The 15,004-nt window shown below is 39.5% G+C and overlaps 1 protein-coding gene across 32 annotated transcripts in view; it reads left to right on the top strand.

The window, feature by feature from the left end:
• obscnb (obscurin, cytoskeletal calmodulin and titin-interacting RhoGEF b) overlaps positions 1-15,004 on the top strand; it is a 55,725-nt gene that overhangs the window by 28,321 nt on the left and 12,400 nt on the right. For 4 of the 32 annotated variants that reach the window (XM_079863478.1, XM_079863485.1, XM_079863481.1 and 1 more), the window contains 15 exons: positions 3,212-3,481; positions 3,926-4,204; positions 4,581-4,838; positions 5,073-5,339; positions 5,568-5,840; positions 7,789-8,055; positions 8,665-8,940; positions 9,187-9,459; positions 9,547-9,837; positions 11,233-11,502; positions 11,950-13,218; positions 13,499-13,780; positions 14,068-14,149; positions 14,302-14,435; positions 14,767-14,964. In XM_079863478.1, the coding sequence (XP_079719604.1) occupies positions 3,212-3,481; positions 3,926-4,204; positions 4,581-4,838; positions 5,073-5,339; positions 5,568-5,840; positions 7,789-8,055; positions 8,665-8,940; positions 9,187-9,459; positions 9,547-9,837; positions 11,233-11,502; positions 11,950-13,218; positions 13,499-13,780; positions 14,068-14,149; positions 14,302-14,435; positions 14,767-14,964 (4,689 nt within the window). Of the gene's footprint in view, positions 1-243; positions 511-765; positions 1,033-1,288; positions 1,556-1,664; positions 1,932-2,394; positions 2,665-3,211; positions 3,482-3,925; positions 4,205-4,580; positions 4,839-5,072; positions 5,340-5,567; positions 5,841-7,788; positions 8,056-8,664; positions 8,941-9,186; positions 9,460-9,546; positions 9,838-11,232; positions 11,503-11,949; positions 13,219-13,498; positions 13,781-14,067; positions 14,150-14,301; positions 14,436-14,766; positions 14,965-15,004 lie in introns of all 32 variants that reach the window. The other 28 variants (XM_079863494.1, XM_079863501.1, XM_079863472.1 and 25 more) reach the window with 18 other exon arrangements.

The raw sequence follows: 15,004 nt of genomic DNA, 5'->3' as shown, positions 1-15,004 counted from the left end.
CCCACTGCTCCATGAATTTTTCCATCATTCTAATCCATCTTTAAAATGCATTATCACTCTCATCCTGTGTTCATGAAGCGTGCATGATTCCACAGTTTGTTATGAAGATAAAGCTAAGGAAAGAAACTTAATTGTAACCTGTACTTTAAGGCCTTTGTGTTGTCTTGGTCTTACTTGTCTGAAAAATAACTCTACATATGGAATTAAATCTCTTGCATCATATGCCACTCTTTGAATTGGCAGCACTTCCAGCCATCTTCACACAAGCACTGAAGAACCAGACAGTTGTTGAGGGAGAGAGCATCCGCTTCCGGTGTGAGCTCTCCAAACCTGCAGTTCCTGTGGTTTGGAGGAAAGGAACTCAGGTGATCCACTCTGGAGGAAAGTACCTCATCAAACAAGTCGGCTCTACTGTTGAGCTGAAAATCACTGATGTCAAACCTGAAGATACTGGCGACTACACTTGTGATTGTGGGGACAGCATTACAACTGCCAATGTCAAGGTTAATGGTAGGAGAAGACCCCACTGCTCCATGAATTTTTCCATCATTCTAATCCATCTTTAAAATGCATTATCACTCTCATCCTGTGTTCATGAAGCGTGCATGATTCCACAGTTTGTTATGAAGATAAAGCTAAGGAAAGAAACTTAATTGTAACCTGTACTTTAAGGCCTTTGTGTTGTCTTGGTCTTACTTGTCTGGAAAATAACTCTACATATGGAATTAAATCTCTTGCATCATATGCCACTCTTTGAATTGGCAGCACTTCCAGCCATCTTCACACAAGCACTGAAGAACCAGACAGCTGTTGAGGGAGAGAGCATCCGCTTCCGGTGTGAGCTCTCCAAACCTGCAGTTCCTGTGGTTTGGAGGAAAGGAACTCAGGTGATCCACTCTGGAGGAAAGTACCTCATCAAACAAGTTGGCTCTACTGTTGAGCTGAAGATCACTGATGTCAAACCTGAAGATACTGGTGACTACGCTTGTGATTGTGGGGACAGCGTTACAACTGCCAATGTCAAGGTTAACGGTAGGAGAAGACCCCACTGCTCCATGAATTTTTTCCATCATTCTAATCCATCTTTAAAATGCATTATCACTCTCATCCTGTGTTCATGAAGCGTGCATGATTCCACAGTTTGTTATGAAGATAAAGCTAAGGAAAGAAACTTAATTGTAACCTGTACTTTAAGGCCTTTGTGTTGTCTTGGTCTTACTTGTCTGGAAAATAACTCTACATATGGAATTAAATCTCTTGCATAATATGCCACTCTTTGAATTGGCAGCACTTCCAGCCATCTTCACACAAGCACTGAAGAACCAGACAGCTGTTGAGGGAGAGAGCATCTGCTTCCGGTGTGAACTCTCCAAAGCAGACATTCCAGTTGAGTGGCGAAGGGGTGAAATTGGTCTATGCCCCTGTGCTAAATATGAATTCAAGCAAGATGGTCACCATGCTCAATTTGTCATACATGACCTTGAACCTGAGGACTCTGGTGACTATATTTGTGATACCGGAGATCGCCAAAGCACTGCATATTTGGAAGTCAAGGGTAGGCTTGGAGTGAACCCTCGGTCTAATAAAAGTTATCATAATCCTGTTTGAATTTGAAGCCATTTCTTCTGATGACCTTGAAACACTTGTTTACTCGCCTTTTGCAGCACTGCCAGTTCTTTTCAAATCATCACTGAAAGATTTGGATACTGAGGCTGGGGAAAATGCAGTGTTTCGATGCGAACTTGCGAAACCTGGAGCCAAAGTCATCTGGAGGAAAGACAAGAGTGTAATAGAAGCAAGCAACAAGTGTCAGCTGAAGCAAGATGGAGCTGTTGCTGAGCTTATTATTTACAAGCTGCAGGGAGGAGACTCTGGAGAATACTCGTGTGAGACAGAACATGATCGGACATCTGCCAAACTCAACGTGAAGGGTAGGAATCACCTGATAAAAGTCCTCATCTCTTCTAACTTTACCTTATCATTCTATTTTGATGATCACACATCTACTCCATACCATCCTCAATACTACACCATCCATCCTCTCTTATGATATGCTTGCCACCGTTCCCAGATCACTTTAAGCACCTACTCTGTGCACGTGGTTTTGCACTTTAAATTTAACCTTTTTCCAATGCATTCCCACTTACTTTTGCTAGTTTATTTATTTACACTTTTCCCTTTGCAATTTAACCTTTTTTATATAAAGGATAGCTATCTTTATCAAAACCTTGTGAATTTTGTTTAAAAAACTTGCTTGTTTTGGTTGTTAAATCACAGAGAAAGTTTATTCATCACATTTTTTGGCCTGTTGACTACTCCTGATATTTTTACATTTAGAATATATTTTTCTTGAAGTTGCTTTCTTTGCAAAATGAAACCTGAATTTGCTTTCAGAACCTGAAATCACAATCTTAACTGGCTTGAAGAGCTGCATTGTCAATGAAGGCGAGGACGTTCATTTCGAATGCCTTGTCTCTCATGATAATGCACTCATTGTTCAGTGGACACTGCAAGACGTCCCACTACAGAACAATGAGATGAATGAAATCCGAATGGAAGGCAAAAGGCACACACTCACACTAAGAAGTGTCACCCAGAAAGACTCTGGCACGGTGTCCTTCCATGTGGGTGCCCACACTTCTTTTGCTTGTCTTACAGTCAGAGGTAAAACTGAAGAACTTTTTAGATGCATTTATTTTCACTCTTTGAATGATCACAGTAGGATTCAAACACATGCACTGTTGTGCACGTGTTTAGTGTGTCTGATCATCCTATATCCATATATATATTCAATACATTCCACATATGTAATATATCTTGCATTTATGTTTGTTTGATGCATGCTTTAATGCATCATATTGCAAAAAAAAATAAAAATTGTGACCAGCAACTTTTTATGCATGTACTTTTTATGCTGTTTTGTGCAACTTTTTATGCTGTTTTGTCTTCACTTGTCAAATATGTCTTATCTTGACCATTGCCTGTTAGTATGTTGAGTTTTGGATATTGCATTTAGAAGGTTGACTATTCAATCGTTAATGATTAATTTGATCTATAATAGAAATATTGCAAAAAGCATTCCAAAGTTAGGCTTAGTTTTGACCCAGGCTGAGAAATTGCAAAGGAAATTTGTTAACACCTCATAATCTTCAGGTTTATGGTGTTGGCACATGTCTTAGAATGTGTTCTATGTATCACTGTTTCCCACCAGAAATCCCCGTGCTATCATTTTCGAAGGAGTTGACAAGCCAGGAAGTCACAGAGGGAGGCAGTGCCTCATTATGCTGTGAAACTTCAATCCCTTATGCCAATGTGACCTGGAAGAAGGGCACTCAGTTCCTATCAGATGGAAAGAAATATTCCATAAAGAGGGATGGCACAATCCAAACCTTGGAGATCCTTCAGCTATCAGTGGAAGATGGTGGCGAGTACATATGCGAAGCAGGAGACAAACGAAGCAAAGCCACATTAACTGTCAAAGGTAACTAATGAGGATAGCATGATGCTAAGTTTATAATAATAAACTACACTGTTTGGAGGATTAATACATCCTCTCACATTCTCATTCACTTCTAGTAGATAAAAAGTACTAAAAGATAAATAAATAAAGGATATACCCCTGGTTTCACAGACAAGGCTTAAGCCAAGTCCTAGACTACAATGCATTTCTGAGCTGTTTTAACTGAACGCAACTTGCACTGGCATATCTAAAAAATGTCAATGCCATTGTTTTTGCACAATAGTAATGTTTTTTTCTAAGGCACGTTTATAAAAGCTACTTCAATGTCCTAAATGATCTAAAGCCTAATCCATGCTTAATCTAAGCCCTATCTGTGAAACCAGGCCATAAGTACAAGTGGGATATTTACCTCATTTGACTTTTTGGAAGATCCTCAATAGTCCCTTTCATCACGTTCCTTCCCAGAATGTGTTAAAATAACACGAGAATTAAAGGATGTGACTGTGATAACGGGCGAGGATGCTAACTTCAAGTGTGAGGTGTCCCAAACAGGGGTTACGAATGTTGAATGGTGGCTCGGCTCCAACCACCTTCAAAACAATGACTTAAATCAAATCAGCACCCAAGGAAGGGAACACAGCCTAGTGCTGAAAATGGTCACACCCGATGATTCAGGTGATGTAGCCTTTGTGGTTGGCCCTGAGAAGAGTGTTGCCTACTTGATGGTGCAGGAGAAACCCAAAGGTAAAAAGACCCTTATGGCTAACAGTGTTCATTGGTGGTAAGCAATCATCTGTCTGTCATTAGGTAGCAGCTGCATTCATTTTGCGCTATTATAACAAAAGGCTTCTAGCTGCTTTTCCATTTGCTTTGGCCATTCAACTTCTACACTCCAAAATTGTGTAGTTTTCATCCATTTTTGTTTCATTATTCCCTTTTTATTATTTAGACATCTACGCTGTATTTTCTCTAATTCCTATCCATAATTGTTTTTCACTCAGTAAAGATTTTTTAGTGTATCACTGTATCTGTTCAATGGCTTCAAGTGTCTAAGTTTCAGAGTCTTCAGGTAGACAATATAATGTGACAGCACTTGGGTTTGGGTTTCTCCTGTCCATAGTCGTATTCTTAGAGAAGCCTCTGGACTTGACTGCCAAAGAGGGTCAAACAGTCACACTGTCCTGCATGACTTCCGACCCTGAGGCCTCTGTCACCTGGTACAAAGATCAGGAGATGATAAAGGCAGGGATCAGGTATCTGCTCTACAAGGATAGAGCCGTCCATCAGCTCCGCATCCTTAGGGTGGAGGAAGGGGATGCAGGGGTGTATACATGCAAAACCAAAGATGCAGAAAGCTGCGCCACCCTTACTGTAAAAGGTAAACGGGTTTGTAGGCCTGTGACTTTATTTTTTTTTTATTTATCAACATGCCTGTTGATTATGAAAGTGAACACAAACAGATTCCAAGAAGAACCAACTTATGTTCTAGTTTCCTTTCTCTTTGTAACTGGCTCTCTTGTGGAGCAAAGAAGATTTTGATACCTTCACAGATATCGGCAGCCTTTTTAAAATCTGACATTTACATTCAACTTCTTTTCTCATCCATCATCAGGTCAACCTGCATACTTCCAGAAGGAGTTAGAGAACCAGAATGCAATAGAGGGAGATAGTATCACATTGCGCTGTGAACTTTCTAAACTAGTTAAAAGTGTAGAGTGGAGAAAGGGTGGAGTGGTGCTCCAACCCAGTAAGAAATTTGAGATGAAACAGGAAGGATGTGTGCTGGAGCTCCATGTCCATGATCTGGAACCAGAGGACAATGGCTACTACACTTGTGATGCTGGAGACCAGTTGACCACAGCATCAGTCACAGTGCAAGGTATCAAATAACACTCTTAAGTCAATTGCGTCATGCATTTTAGTTTTAGTAAATTTATAGATTTAGACAGAATTATCTCATACATGTTGGAGGTTATTTAAAATCTGTAGCTTTTTGAATATGCCCTTATGTCTTTATAAAGTTTGCATTATGTTTATGGAGTATACTCAATGTATGCATATTTTTAGACACTGGTGATCTAAGGGTTTCTGTGTCTGGTCTCTGCAGAGGTTGAGGTCCTCATAGTGTCGGGTATAAAGAATACAGATGTGTTTGTGGGCGATCAGGCCATTTTCTCCACCCAGCTCTCTCGCCGTGCCAAAGGCAGAGTTCAGTGGTGGCTAGATGGCACTCGTTTGGAGAACAGTACCTTCAGTGAAATAAGTGTGGGTGAAGACCATGTCCACACTCTCACCCTAAGGAACCTTTCCCCCAATGATTCGGGTACAGTCCTGTTCAAAACAGGTGGCCTGTCATCCTCCGCCAAACTGTTAGTGAAAGGTACCAAATGGGGTGAAGGGGCCTAGTAGCACTTGGCAGAGTGATTTAAAGGCTTAAAATTAAATTAATAGCACTGGACTAATATTGTGTCCATGAATTTCCTAAATCTAAAAGTCAGTTACTCAAGCATTTGTGTTGCATTTTTTTTTTTTTTTTTTTTTTGGTTTTTACATTTCTTGATTTTTATAACAGTTACAGTCAGACCATAAATCTAGAATTTTGTCACAATCTGTCCTTTAAGTAGTTGATTACTGTTGTGTTCTTTGAGATATGCTGTAGACTCATATTACTGAAAATTACTTAATAATAATACTACTCTTAATCCAAAGTATTTTTGCACAGACTACACTGGAGAATCCTTCGGTTCAGTGTCATGCTCAATAATGCAATCCTGATAGAACAAGATTTTTGTTTACTTTAATCTCTTTTTGGGTTACCCATGCCTAGAATGGAATATTTTTGTCAGCTGCCAAGACACTTTACTATTAGGCAAAAGTATACAGTAAGATAGGTTGAAAACAAAAATATGTATTTTTAATGGAAATTCATGGATGCATGTAGTTAATGTGCCATGTATTTCTAACCTAAAACAGTAAATTTGGCTGCAATATCTTGGCTTGCTAATTACATACTAAATCGGCATACTAATAAATAAATTAATAAATTAGTACAATGATTTTGGATTTGTATATGGACCAGGGCTCAACGCTAAGGATTATTTCCTCTGGCCCGGTCAGGCCAGTGGTTCAGATTTTTACTTGTCCAGCCAAAATTTTCACTTGATCCTGCCACAAAAAGTTGTTGTTTTCACTGTTTTAGACCTACGTAACCTTGTATTCTTATTAATAAGGTTACAATTCGTTTGACTTAAAAACATGTGCAAATGATAAACTGGCCCGCTGGGCATCAGGCAGTCCTTACTGTCGAGCCGTGAAGATAGTTTATTTTAATTTAATTTTTTTATAAAAGAAAGTATAGTATTTTTCATTCATATTAGGACTGTCGAAATTTTGAAAATATATAAATTACGTGATAGTTAATCACAATTAATCATATTAATATTTCCTGAGAAAAGTCCCCAAATAATCTAAATTATTCAAATTCAAAGACATAACATTATTCATCACAAAAGGTGTCTTTAGCAGTCAGTATATTGTTTGTTTTATTTGCATATAATTCGACATACATACAGTAAGCCTAGCAATATCCCAGCAATACATTTTAACATCCACAGCAATACATTTTATAATTCAGTTTATTGATCTGCCTGAGGTAGACTTGTATTCTGTCTGAGATTTTTTTAAATATATATATATATATATATTATTGTTGGTCTGAATCAGCTATGAATACTTGAATATGTATTGCCTACTCTCAGTATGTGTGGTTTGATGAGAAGCATTTCACTGGTGTAGCATATAGGCCTGCATTGACTGCAGACTAGCAAAAGCGCTGCATTAATTTTAATCCCAGTATTTTTATATATGTAATTAATTCTACTAAATTAATTTGTAAACTTTAAAAGAAAAATGGTCTTACATAGACTCGATAAGACCACTGTACTCATCAATCTTAACTACGCTTCTGTTTTTGTGCTGCATGTACTTTTTCTAGAATTTGGCCTTAGTTTGACTTTACACTGCAACTAGGCATCTGTTGGTTGTAATTGACCATGTCCTTGGTCAGTTTGGAGTAGAGAAGCAAAAGATGATACACTTACCGTACTTACTATCTGACTTAGTAATAAAATGTGAAAGGCTAAAAATATAAAAAGCTACAGCAGCGACTTAGATGATGAAGTTGCAAAGGTTGCTGAGACTTGTATTTCAGTTGCAAATTAGATTAAATACCACCCAATACCTCAAAGAGGATTGAGGTGAAGAACTCTACTCCAAAGTGCACTGGGGTTTTGAGAAAATTACTTATCCCCACCACCAACCCTCTATAGATCCCAATGTGGAGGTGGTCAGTGCAATGGAGGACCAACATGTAGCAGAGAACCAGCCTGTAGAGTTCATCTGTCAGTATTCCCGGCCAGTCAAGGCCATATGGAAGCGAAACGGCATACCTGTGCAAGCAGACGGTCGCAGGGTAATAGTGGAACAGGACTGGACTGTTGCAAGGTTGTACATTAGCTGTGTGGAGCCCCAGGATGGGGGGATGTACTCCTGTGAGGCTGAAGGAACCTCTGTTGTGGCACATCTCAGGGTGCAAGGTGAGCGCACCTGTAGACGAGGAGAATCTGTGTGTCATTCATAACTCAAAAGTTTGGATCATCACAAAGACTCAGTATAAGGGCTTACTAAAAAGGGTTTTACAGGGATAAGTCTTTAGCAATTTGATGTTTTCACATGACCACGACACCAAAATGTCAGTAGTCAAACTTTCAGGGTTTTTTTCTTCCAGAATTTAGTTTTATTTTTGCAATGTCTTTTGTATTTAAGTACGTTTGACATATGACACAAGGTAATTTTTATAAATTTTTAAGCTAATATTCAAAGGCACCCACAAATAAAACTTTTTTTCTTTTTCTTTTTACTCAAGTCAAAAATTTCTGTTTTTCGTCTGGCTGGCTATGCAGTAACCATCACAAGCTTTTATTGCAGCTACCTTTGCTTCTTATGCTACTCAATACTGAATGCTATATGCTAGTGAAATGTTGGAAGAATTGTTAATCAAGTGTGATTGTGCTGAATTAAGTTATTTCTTTAGGGTCAGAAGTTATTGTTTTAATTATTCCAAGGTCAATCAGTTATATACTACTGCAACTTGTTTTGGTATGTAGAAAACCATTGTTTTTTCAGGTATTGTGTTTCTTTTGCAGCTAAACCCATTGACATTCTCCAAGAGCTGAGTAACATGGAAACCATTAGTGGTGGGGAAGCACTTTTTGAATGCGCCTTGTCACGTCCTGAAACCAAAGACTGCCGGTGGTTAGTTGATGGCAAGCCTGTAAAGGAGTCGGCAAACGTAGAGATTGTTTCCTTTGAGAGTGGCCGACGCCATCTTCTGCTCTTAAAGGACTTGCATCCTTGTGAAAACACAAGGGTTACATTCCAAGCTGGCACTTCATCCACTACTGCTCTTCTGTCTGTCAAAGGTATGGCATTTCTCTTTTATTAGCAATACATTATATAAAGGTTTTACAACATGTTTTATCAAATAAAAATGACTCGTATAGGCCATGACTGTATTTGAATAAAAATGCACCTTACTTTCTATTTTAAGTGTTATAGCTTTGTTTACTATTGTTTTAGTTTCATGCTCTAGTTTCATCATATATTAAATATGATGCTAAATGCATAAATGTAAATGCATTTGAATGTTATGAATGTGTTCTCTACAGCTTGGCAACTGGAGGTGGTCAAGCCTTTGGAAGATAAGACCGCCATTGCAGGAGAACAAGTTGAGTTCACGTGTTCTTTGAATGAAGCTGTGTCTCAGAGTGAAGTGACTTGGTATGCAAATGGTGTTGAGCTTCAACTTAATGACCAATGGGCCATGAGAGCCAGTGGCTCTTCCTACAGCCTCATTTTGAAGAAAGCCCAGGCTCAACCCACGCAGGAAATCACATTTGCAGCTAGGGATGCATTATCCATGGCCAAACTCACCACAATTGGTAAGGGTCATTTTGTGCATCATTCATTACAATTTTCTACCATTACTTGCTAACTAACCTTTTTTAATTGTGTCTGGCTATTTGTAGCTGTGCCTGATCCCCCTGAAGATCCAGAGCTGGTGAGCAAAGGCCCAACGTTCGTTACTTTGTCTTGGTTCACCCCTCTCAATGATGGAGGAAGCCCGATCATTGGTTACCGTGTGGAAATGCGTCTAGTGGACAGTGTCCTCTGGCTGCCCTGCCACACAGAACCAGTGTGCAATACTGAATTTCTGGTTGAAAACCTCATACCAGGGGCAGGTTACAGATTTAGAGTGGCAGCCATTAACCGTGCTGGCATTGGAGAACCTGTCCAGCTGCCTCAAACCGTGACGCTTGGTAAGTGGATACTCACTGAATTGACCAATTTATCGAAAGCAACCATATAGAGTTCATTGTAAGTATATTGTATGTTAATCTAACCCAACTGCCTCTATGAGTCTGTATAGAAGGCTTGCTATTAGCAGTCTGCCTTAGATCAGGGTTCCTCACTTCTGGTCCTGGAGAGCTACTTTCTTACAGAGTTTAGTTCCAACCATGCTCCAACACACCTGGTTATAATTTTAAGTAAATCCAAATACCTTGATTAGTTGATTCAAGTGTGTTTTAAATATAGTTGGAACTAAACTCAGCAGGAAAGTGACTCTAGGACCAGGAGTGAAGACCTCTGCACTAGATGCTACAGTAGTACACTGTAAAACCTAACAGTCAAATTTATTAAATGAAATTATCTAATTTCACTCAAATATTACTGAAAGTTCATTGCACTCAACAGAAAAAAAGTTATGCGAACTCAAAACTGATTTAAAACGGAAAAAACAGAGACAACACTCTTCATATTCTCTAGTGCAGCTTAACCATCTTTTTTGCGTATTCTGTGGGTGGAGATTATTTAAATGAGAAACATTATGACTTCATAAGAACCTGAAAAAATGTGCTGTAGCCCAAGCTGTTCGTTGTAGTTCTTGAAAAGGGGATTCTGTTAAATAAAATATCTCCCTTTGAAGTGGACGTTGAGCTTTGTAACCTTGCAGATCTTTTTTTATGCTAAAACAGCAACATTACACACTAACTAAAGTTAAAAAAGTGAAAAAACATAATAGGACCCCTTTAAATATAACTGAAACTGAATCAGTTACAGCAGATTTCTAGTTCCCAGTGTGCTTGGCTTCAGACTCTATTTATTAAAATGTATTTATTGAAATGTTATTTAATGCGTTTTTGCACAATATTAATTTAGGGGGAGACCTGTCATTGTTTGATGTTGTTATGATGGTATTTAAAAGGGTTTCTGTTATGTATGCGTTTTGGGAGGGTTTCCATTTCTGTGGTTAACCTGAGGATGGGCCAAAGTATGCAAAGATGTCAAAATCTCTACACTGCTTTGTTTAAAAGAAAAGTAATTGCACTTGCTGATGCACTGATATTCTCTTGCTGTACTAGCACCTGTTATAGCTAGCTGGTAAATATAAGAGGATAAAGTTAATGTTTTTAAGTTTCAGCAACATAAAATATTTGAGTGGAGTTTAGGAAATATACTTGTAGTGAATTCAAATGAAATAAGATTACTTAAATTAAATGATGCAATCAGTTTCCTCAAATGGTTTTACAGTGTAGTAGAACACTAAAAACTACTCCGAAATGTTCTATTTTTTTGTAAATAATAATCTTAGTTCTTGTTGAGTTCTTGCTGCATTTCTTCAACTGTTCTTTGAATGGACCTTTGGTCTTCAGATGCACCAGTGACCATGACCAAAATGTTAACCAGCTCTAAGCTCCAAAAAGGAAAGATGGTTCGTTTGGAGTGTGAACTTTCTGCAGAAAGTAAATCAGTCACATGGCAAAAGGACAACAGAGAGATAGAGGTTGGGGCCAAGTACCAAGTGGTAGAAGAGGGCAAGAGCCAAGTTTTGCTCATTAAGGATTTCCAGCCTACAGACCAGGGTGTCTATTGTTGTGTTGCCTCAAATGAGGCAAAGACTTCAGTCAACCTCAACCTCGAAGGTATTTTACTTAGCTTAACCTCGCATCTAACTTGCTCTCACTGTTTTTTGTTGTTGGTGGGTTTTTTCTACCTTATATGTGGAAATAATTTCTTGTGTATGTCTTTGTCACAACATTTGGAACTTTGCGACTTTATGATTTTCTTCATTACAAGATAACAGTGTTCAAATAACTTTTTTCCTCTTCCCGAAGTCTCTTTGGAGGGGGTGTTTGTTTTTAATTTTTAATTTAATGTTTTTAGCTCTTCCGTTTAGTTTACTTCTCTTTATTGTTTCCGTTTATAATGCTACTTTATTCTTTATTCACACCTTCAGATCACCTGAGTTTTCTTAACCAATTGCTGTTGCAGAGACACATTGTTGATCTATTTAATAATCTTTATGTCCAACATAAAAATGTTACCATATGCATAAGTGCGACTGATTTATGACGACTCCTTGATTACAGGAGATGGCACAACACTTTTTCAGGATGCAGGCAACCAGCCCAAACTGCCTCCTGAAGCTGCTTCTGAGGGAGATCTACATGCTTTGTGGGAGGCAGTGGCCAAGAAGAGGAGAATGAGTCGGGAACCCACATTAGATTCAATTTCAGAATTACCAGAAGAAGATGGAAAAGAAAAGGTACAAAGCAAAGAAGAAAAAGTTCTTGAAAAAGAAGTGAAAGAGAAAGAGAGACCTGTTGAGCCAGCTCCCAAAATCACAGTAGAGCCTAATCTCTATACCAGTTCTGATGAGGAATCTCTCAGTGGGACAACAAGCTTGGTGTCTTACCTCAAGAAAAGCAGCAATACCTCGATGACTGTGGAAAGTCACACTGAGACCATTGCCTCCAAGAAACTGTATGAGCACTTCCAGATGACTGAGCAATCTGTTACAAAGACATCTGTGGAGCCCCTCATGGAAGCTCAGAAAGGGGATGAGTTGCTAGATGCTGCTGTCAAGATTCAGGCAGCCTTCAAAGGTTATAAAGCCAGAAAGGACATGCGACCAGTCTTCAAGGAAGTATTCAAAGAGCAGACTAAGGAGCCCAATGGGACAATTCATCTTGAGTGCATTGTGGAGGGTAAGCCAGATAAAGTTCGCTGGCTAAAGGATGGTGAACCCTTAATAGATGGCAAGCACCACCATATTGATATCTATAATGATGGTACCTGCTCTCTAGTAGTGACAGCTGCCACAACCAAAGACACAGGTGTATATACTTGTGAAGTCACCAATAAGTTTGGCATTTCCACCCATAGTGGTAAAGTCACCATAGGGTCAATGCGGGAATCTTCTGGGAGACGACCCCTCACTCTGGGCTACAGTGCAGATAGTGAAGCTGAGAGCTCCTCGGGGAGTGAGATGGATGAGACTTTACGTCAGGCAAGTAAACGATTGCGGCGACTTCTTCGTACTCGCCTTCCTCCGGATGTGGAGGAGGAACCTTTTTTGAGTGCGGATGAAGGAGATTTACCGCCACCAGATCTACAGTCTTACCGGGAAGACGATCAGTATATCTACATCCGCTTTGATAACCGTGCAGAAGCTCAAGTGGCTTCCCAGCGCTTCCAGGAAATGTTTACTTATCAAGGAGTGCCCATCGAAACAGTCATCATAGCAGCAGCAGGTTCTAAGGTAGAGCTGCGTATCACAAAGATGGGCCTCTCCGAAGATGGCTCCCAAACCCCAACTCAGGACCGACCGATGCCTGCTTTCATGACAGGAACCCCTGGTATGACACCTCTTCCATCTGGTTTTCCTGTTTTTGCTACTGTTGTTTGGTTCTTCATTAAGTTGCATGGTTCAGTGCTGGATTATGTTTGTCATTATAGGGCAGCACTTTTGATATTTACAAAAATGTTGTGACTTGCTTGTTTTTTGGGATCTTAAAGTGATGGCATGTCATGTTTTTCACCTGGTTCAGCATTCCTCCTCAAATGTATTGCTATGTTCTGTTCTTTTCGGTTTTGTTTGCTCTTCATCGTTATCTTAATCACCTACCAACCTCCCAGCGGCCCCCGTCTTCCTGACGGAGCTTCGTAGCCAGGATGTTCCTGATGGATTTCCAGTCAGTTTTGACTGTGTAATTGCTGGCAAACACCCTCACACTGTGCGATGGTTCAAGGATGGAAAGCTGTTGGAGGAAAACGACCACTACATGATCAATGAAGACCAGGAAGGTCGTCACCAGCTGATCATCACAGCTGTGCTTCCCACAGATATGGGCGTATATCGATGCATGGCTGAAAATGACAGTGGCATCGCCTCCAGCAAGGCTGAGCTGAGAGTGGACAGTGAGTACACTGTTAAAAGAAAGTGTCAAATTAAAACTCACAAATATAGACAAGAAAGCAATGTAATCCCCTATTAAAGCGTTTTAACAAAGATGGCACTTTCTTTTACCGGTGCATCTGTGAAGAGTAAGAATGCAACTGCATGCGTTTTGTAAGAATAATTGTCATTGTTTGTCTGTAGATGTCTCCAAAATGCACCTACATTTTTAACAGACTTAAGATAAAGGCTCTTATTGCTCTTTATTATTTCTAACTAATCACTGATTCAGTCTTGTATATCTTTGAAGTGTCTTGCAGCTCAGACTATGACACAGCAGCTGATGCCACAGAGACGTCTTCCTATGTCAGTGCTAAAGGCTATGTGTCTAGGTGAGATTTAATCATTTAGTGATTTTAATGACGCATGTCAATATTACAAGTACACAATACATTTTGCACAGATCCAGCCAAAACAAGTCTCTGATTCGCATTTCATGCTAGTTTTACATGGGCTTCTGCTTTTGTTTGGTTTGCTCTCTTAGCTCGGAGCACAGGGACACAGAGGCTTTTGAGTCTGTGGCAGAGGACGAGCAGCTTCCTCAGGTTTTGGATGAGTTACATGATTTATTCCTCAGTCCTGGAGCACCCATTGCCAAAATGAGTGTTAGGGTCAAAGGTCAGTTATGTTTTTTTCATGGATGCAAATTGTTTTGTTTCAGATTCTATTTTATCTGTATTTTGTTTATGCATGCACTGTTTATTCCAAGTGTTTCCTTTTTTACATCTGCACCTGTCGTATCTGCTATTCAACTCCGGCCGCTCTGAGCATAATGACATTAATGTCCTACATCCTTTTTTCTGTCCATCCTATTTTTAATTACCTTGTTTATATTCTTAATACACATTCACATAGCTTTGCATCTAAGACGACTTTAATTTTCAGCTGTTACATTGCAGAAGTAAAATGGCGTTGCAAACACAATTTCATGTTCAACACCATTCTGCAGGATTTCCCACACCAAGAGTTTACTGGTTCAAAGATGGCACCCCACTTCAAGCCTCCAGCAGAATTGTATTGTCGACCGAGCGAGATCACCACAGTCTTGAGATTTTGGATGTTAAGCGGGAGGACACCGGAGAATACTCAGCATACATTAGCAATATAGCTGGATCTGCCTACTCTTCAGCACGACTGAATGTACTGGGTAAATGTTCCTTTTAAGCTTTAAGCCGTTTTATGTGTCA

This window comes from Squalius cephalus (genome assembly GCF_949319135.1).
Source record: "Squalius cephalus genome assembly, chromosome: 25".
Taxonomy (NCBI): Eukaryota; Metazoa; Chordata; class Actinopteri; order Cypriniformes; family Leuciscidae; genus Squalius; species Squalius cephalus.
This window is presented reverse-complemented; position numbering and strand designations above follow the sequence as displayed.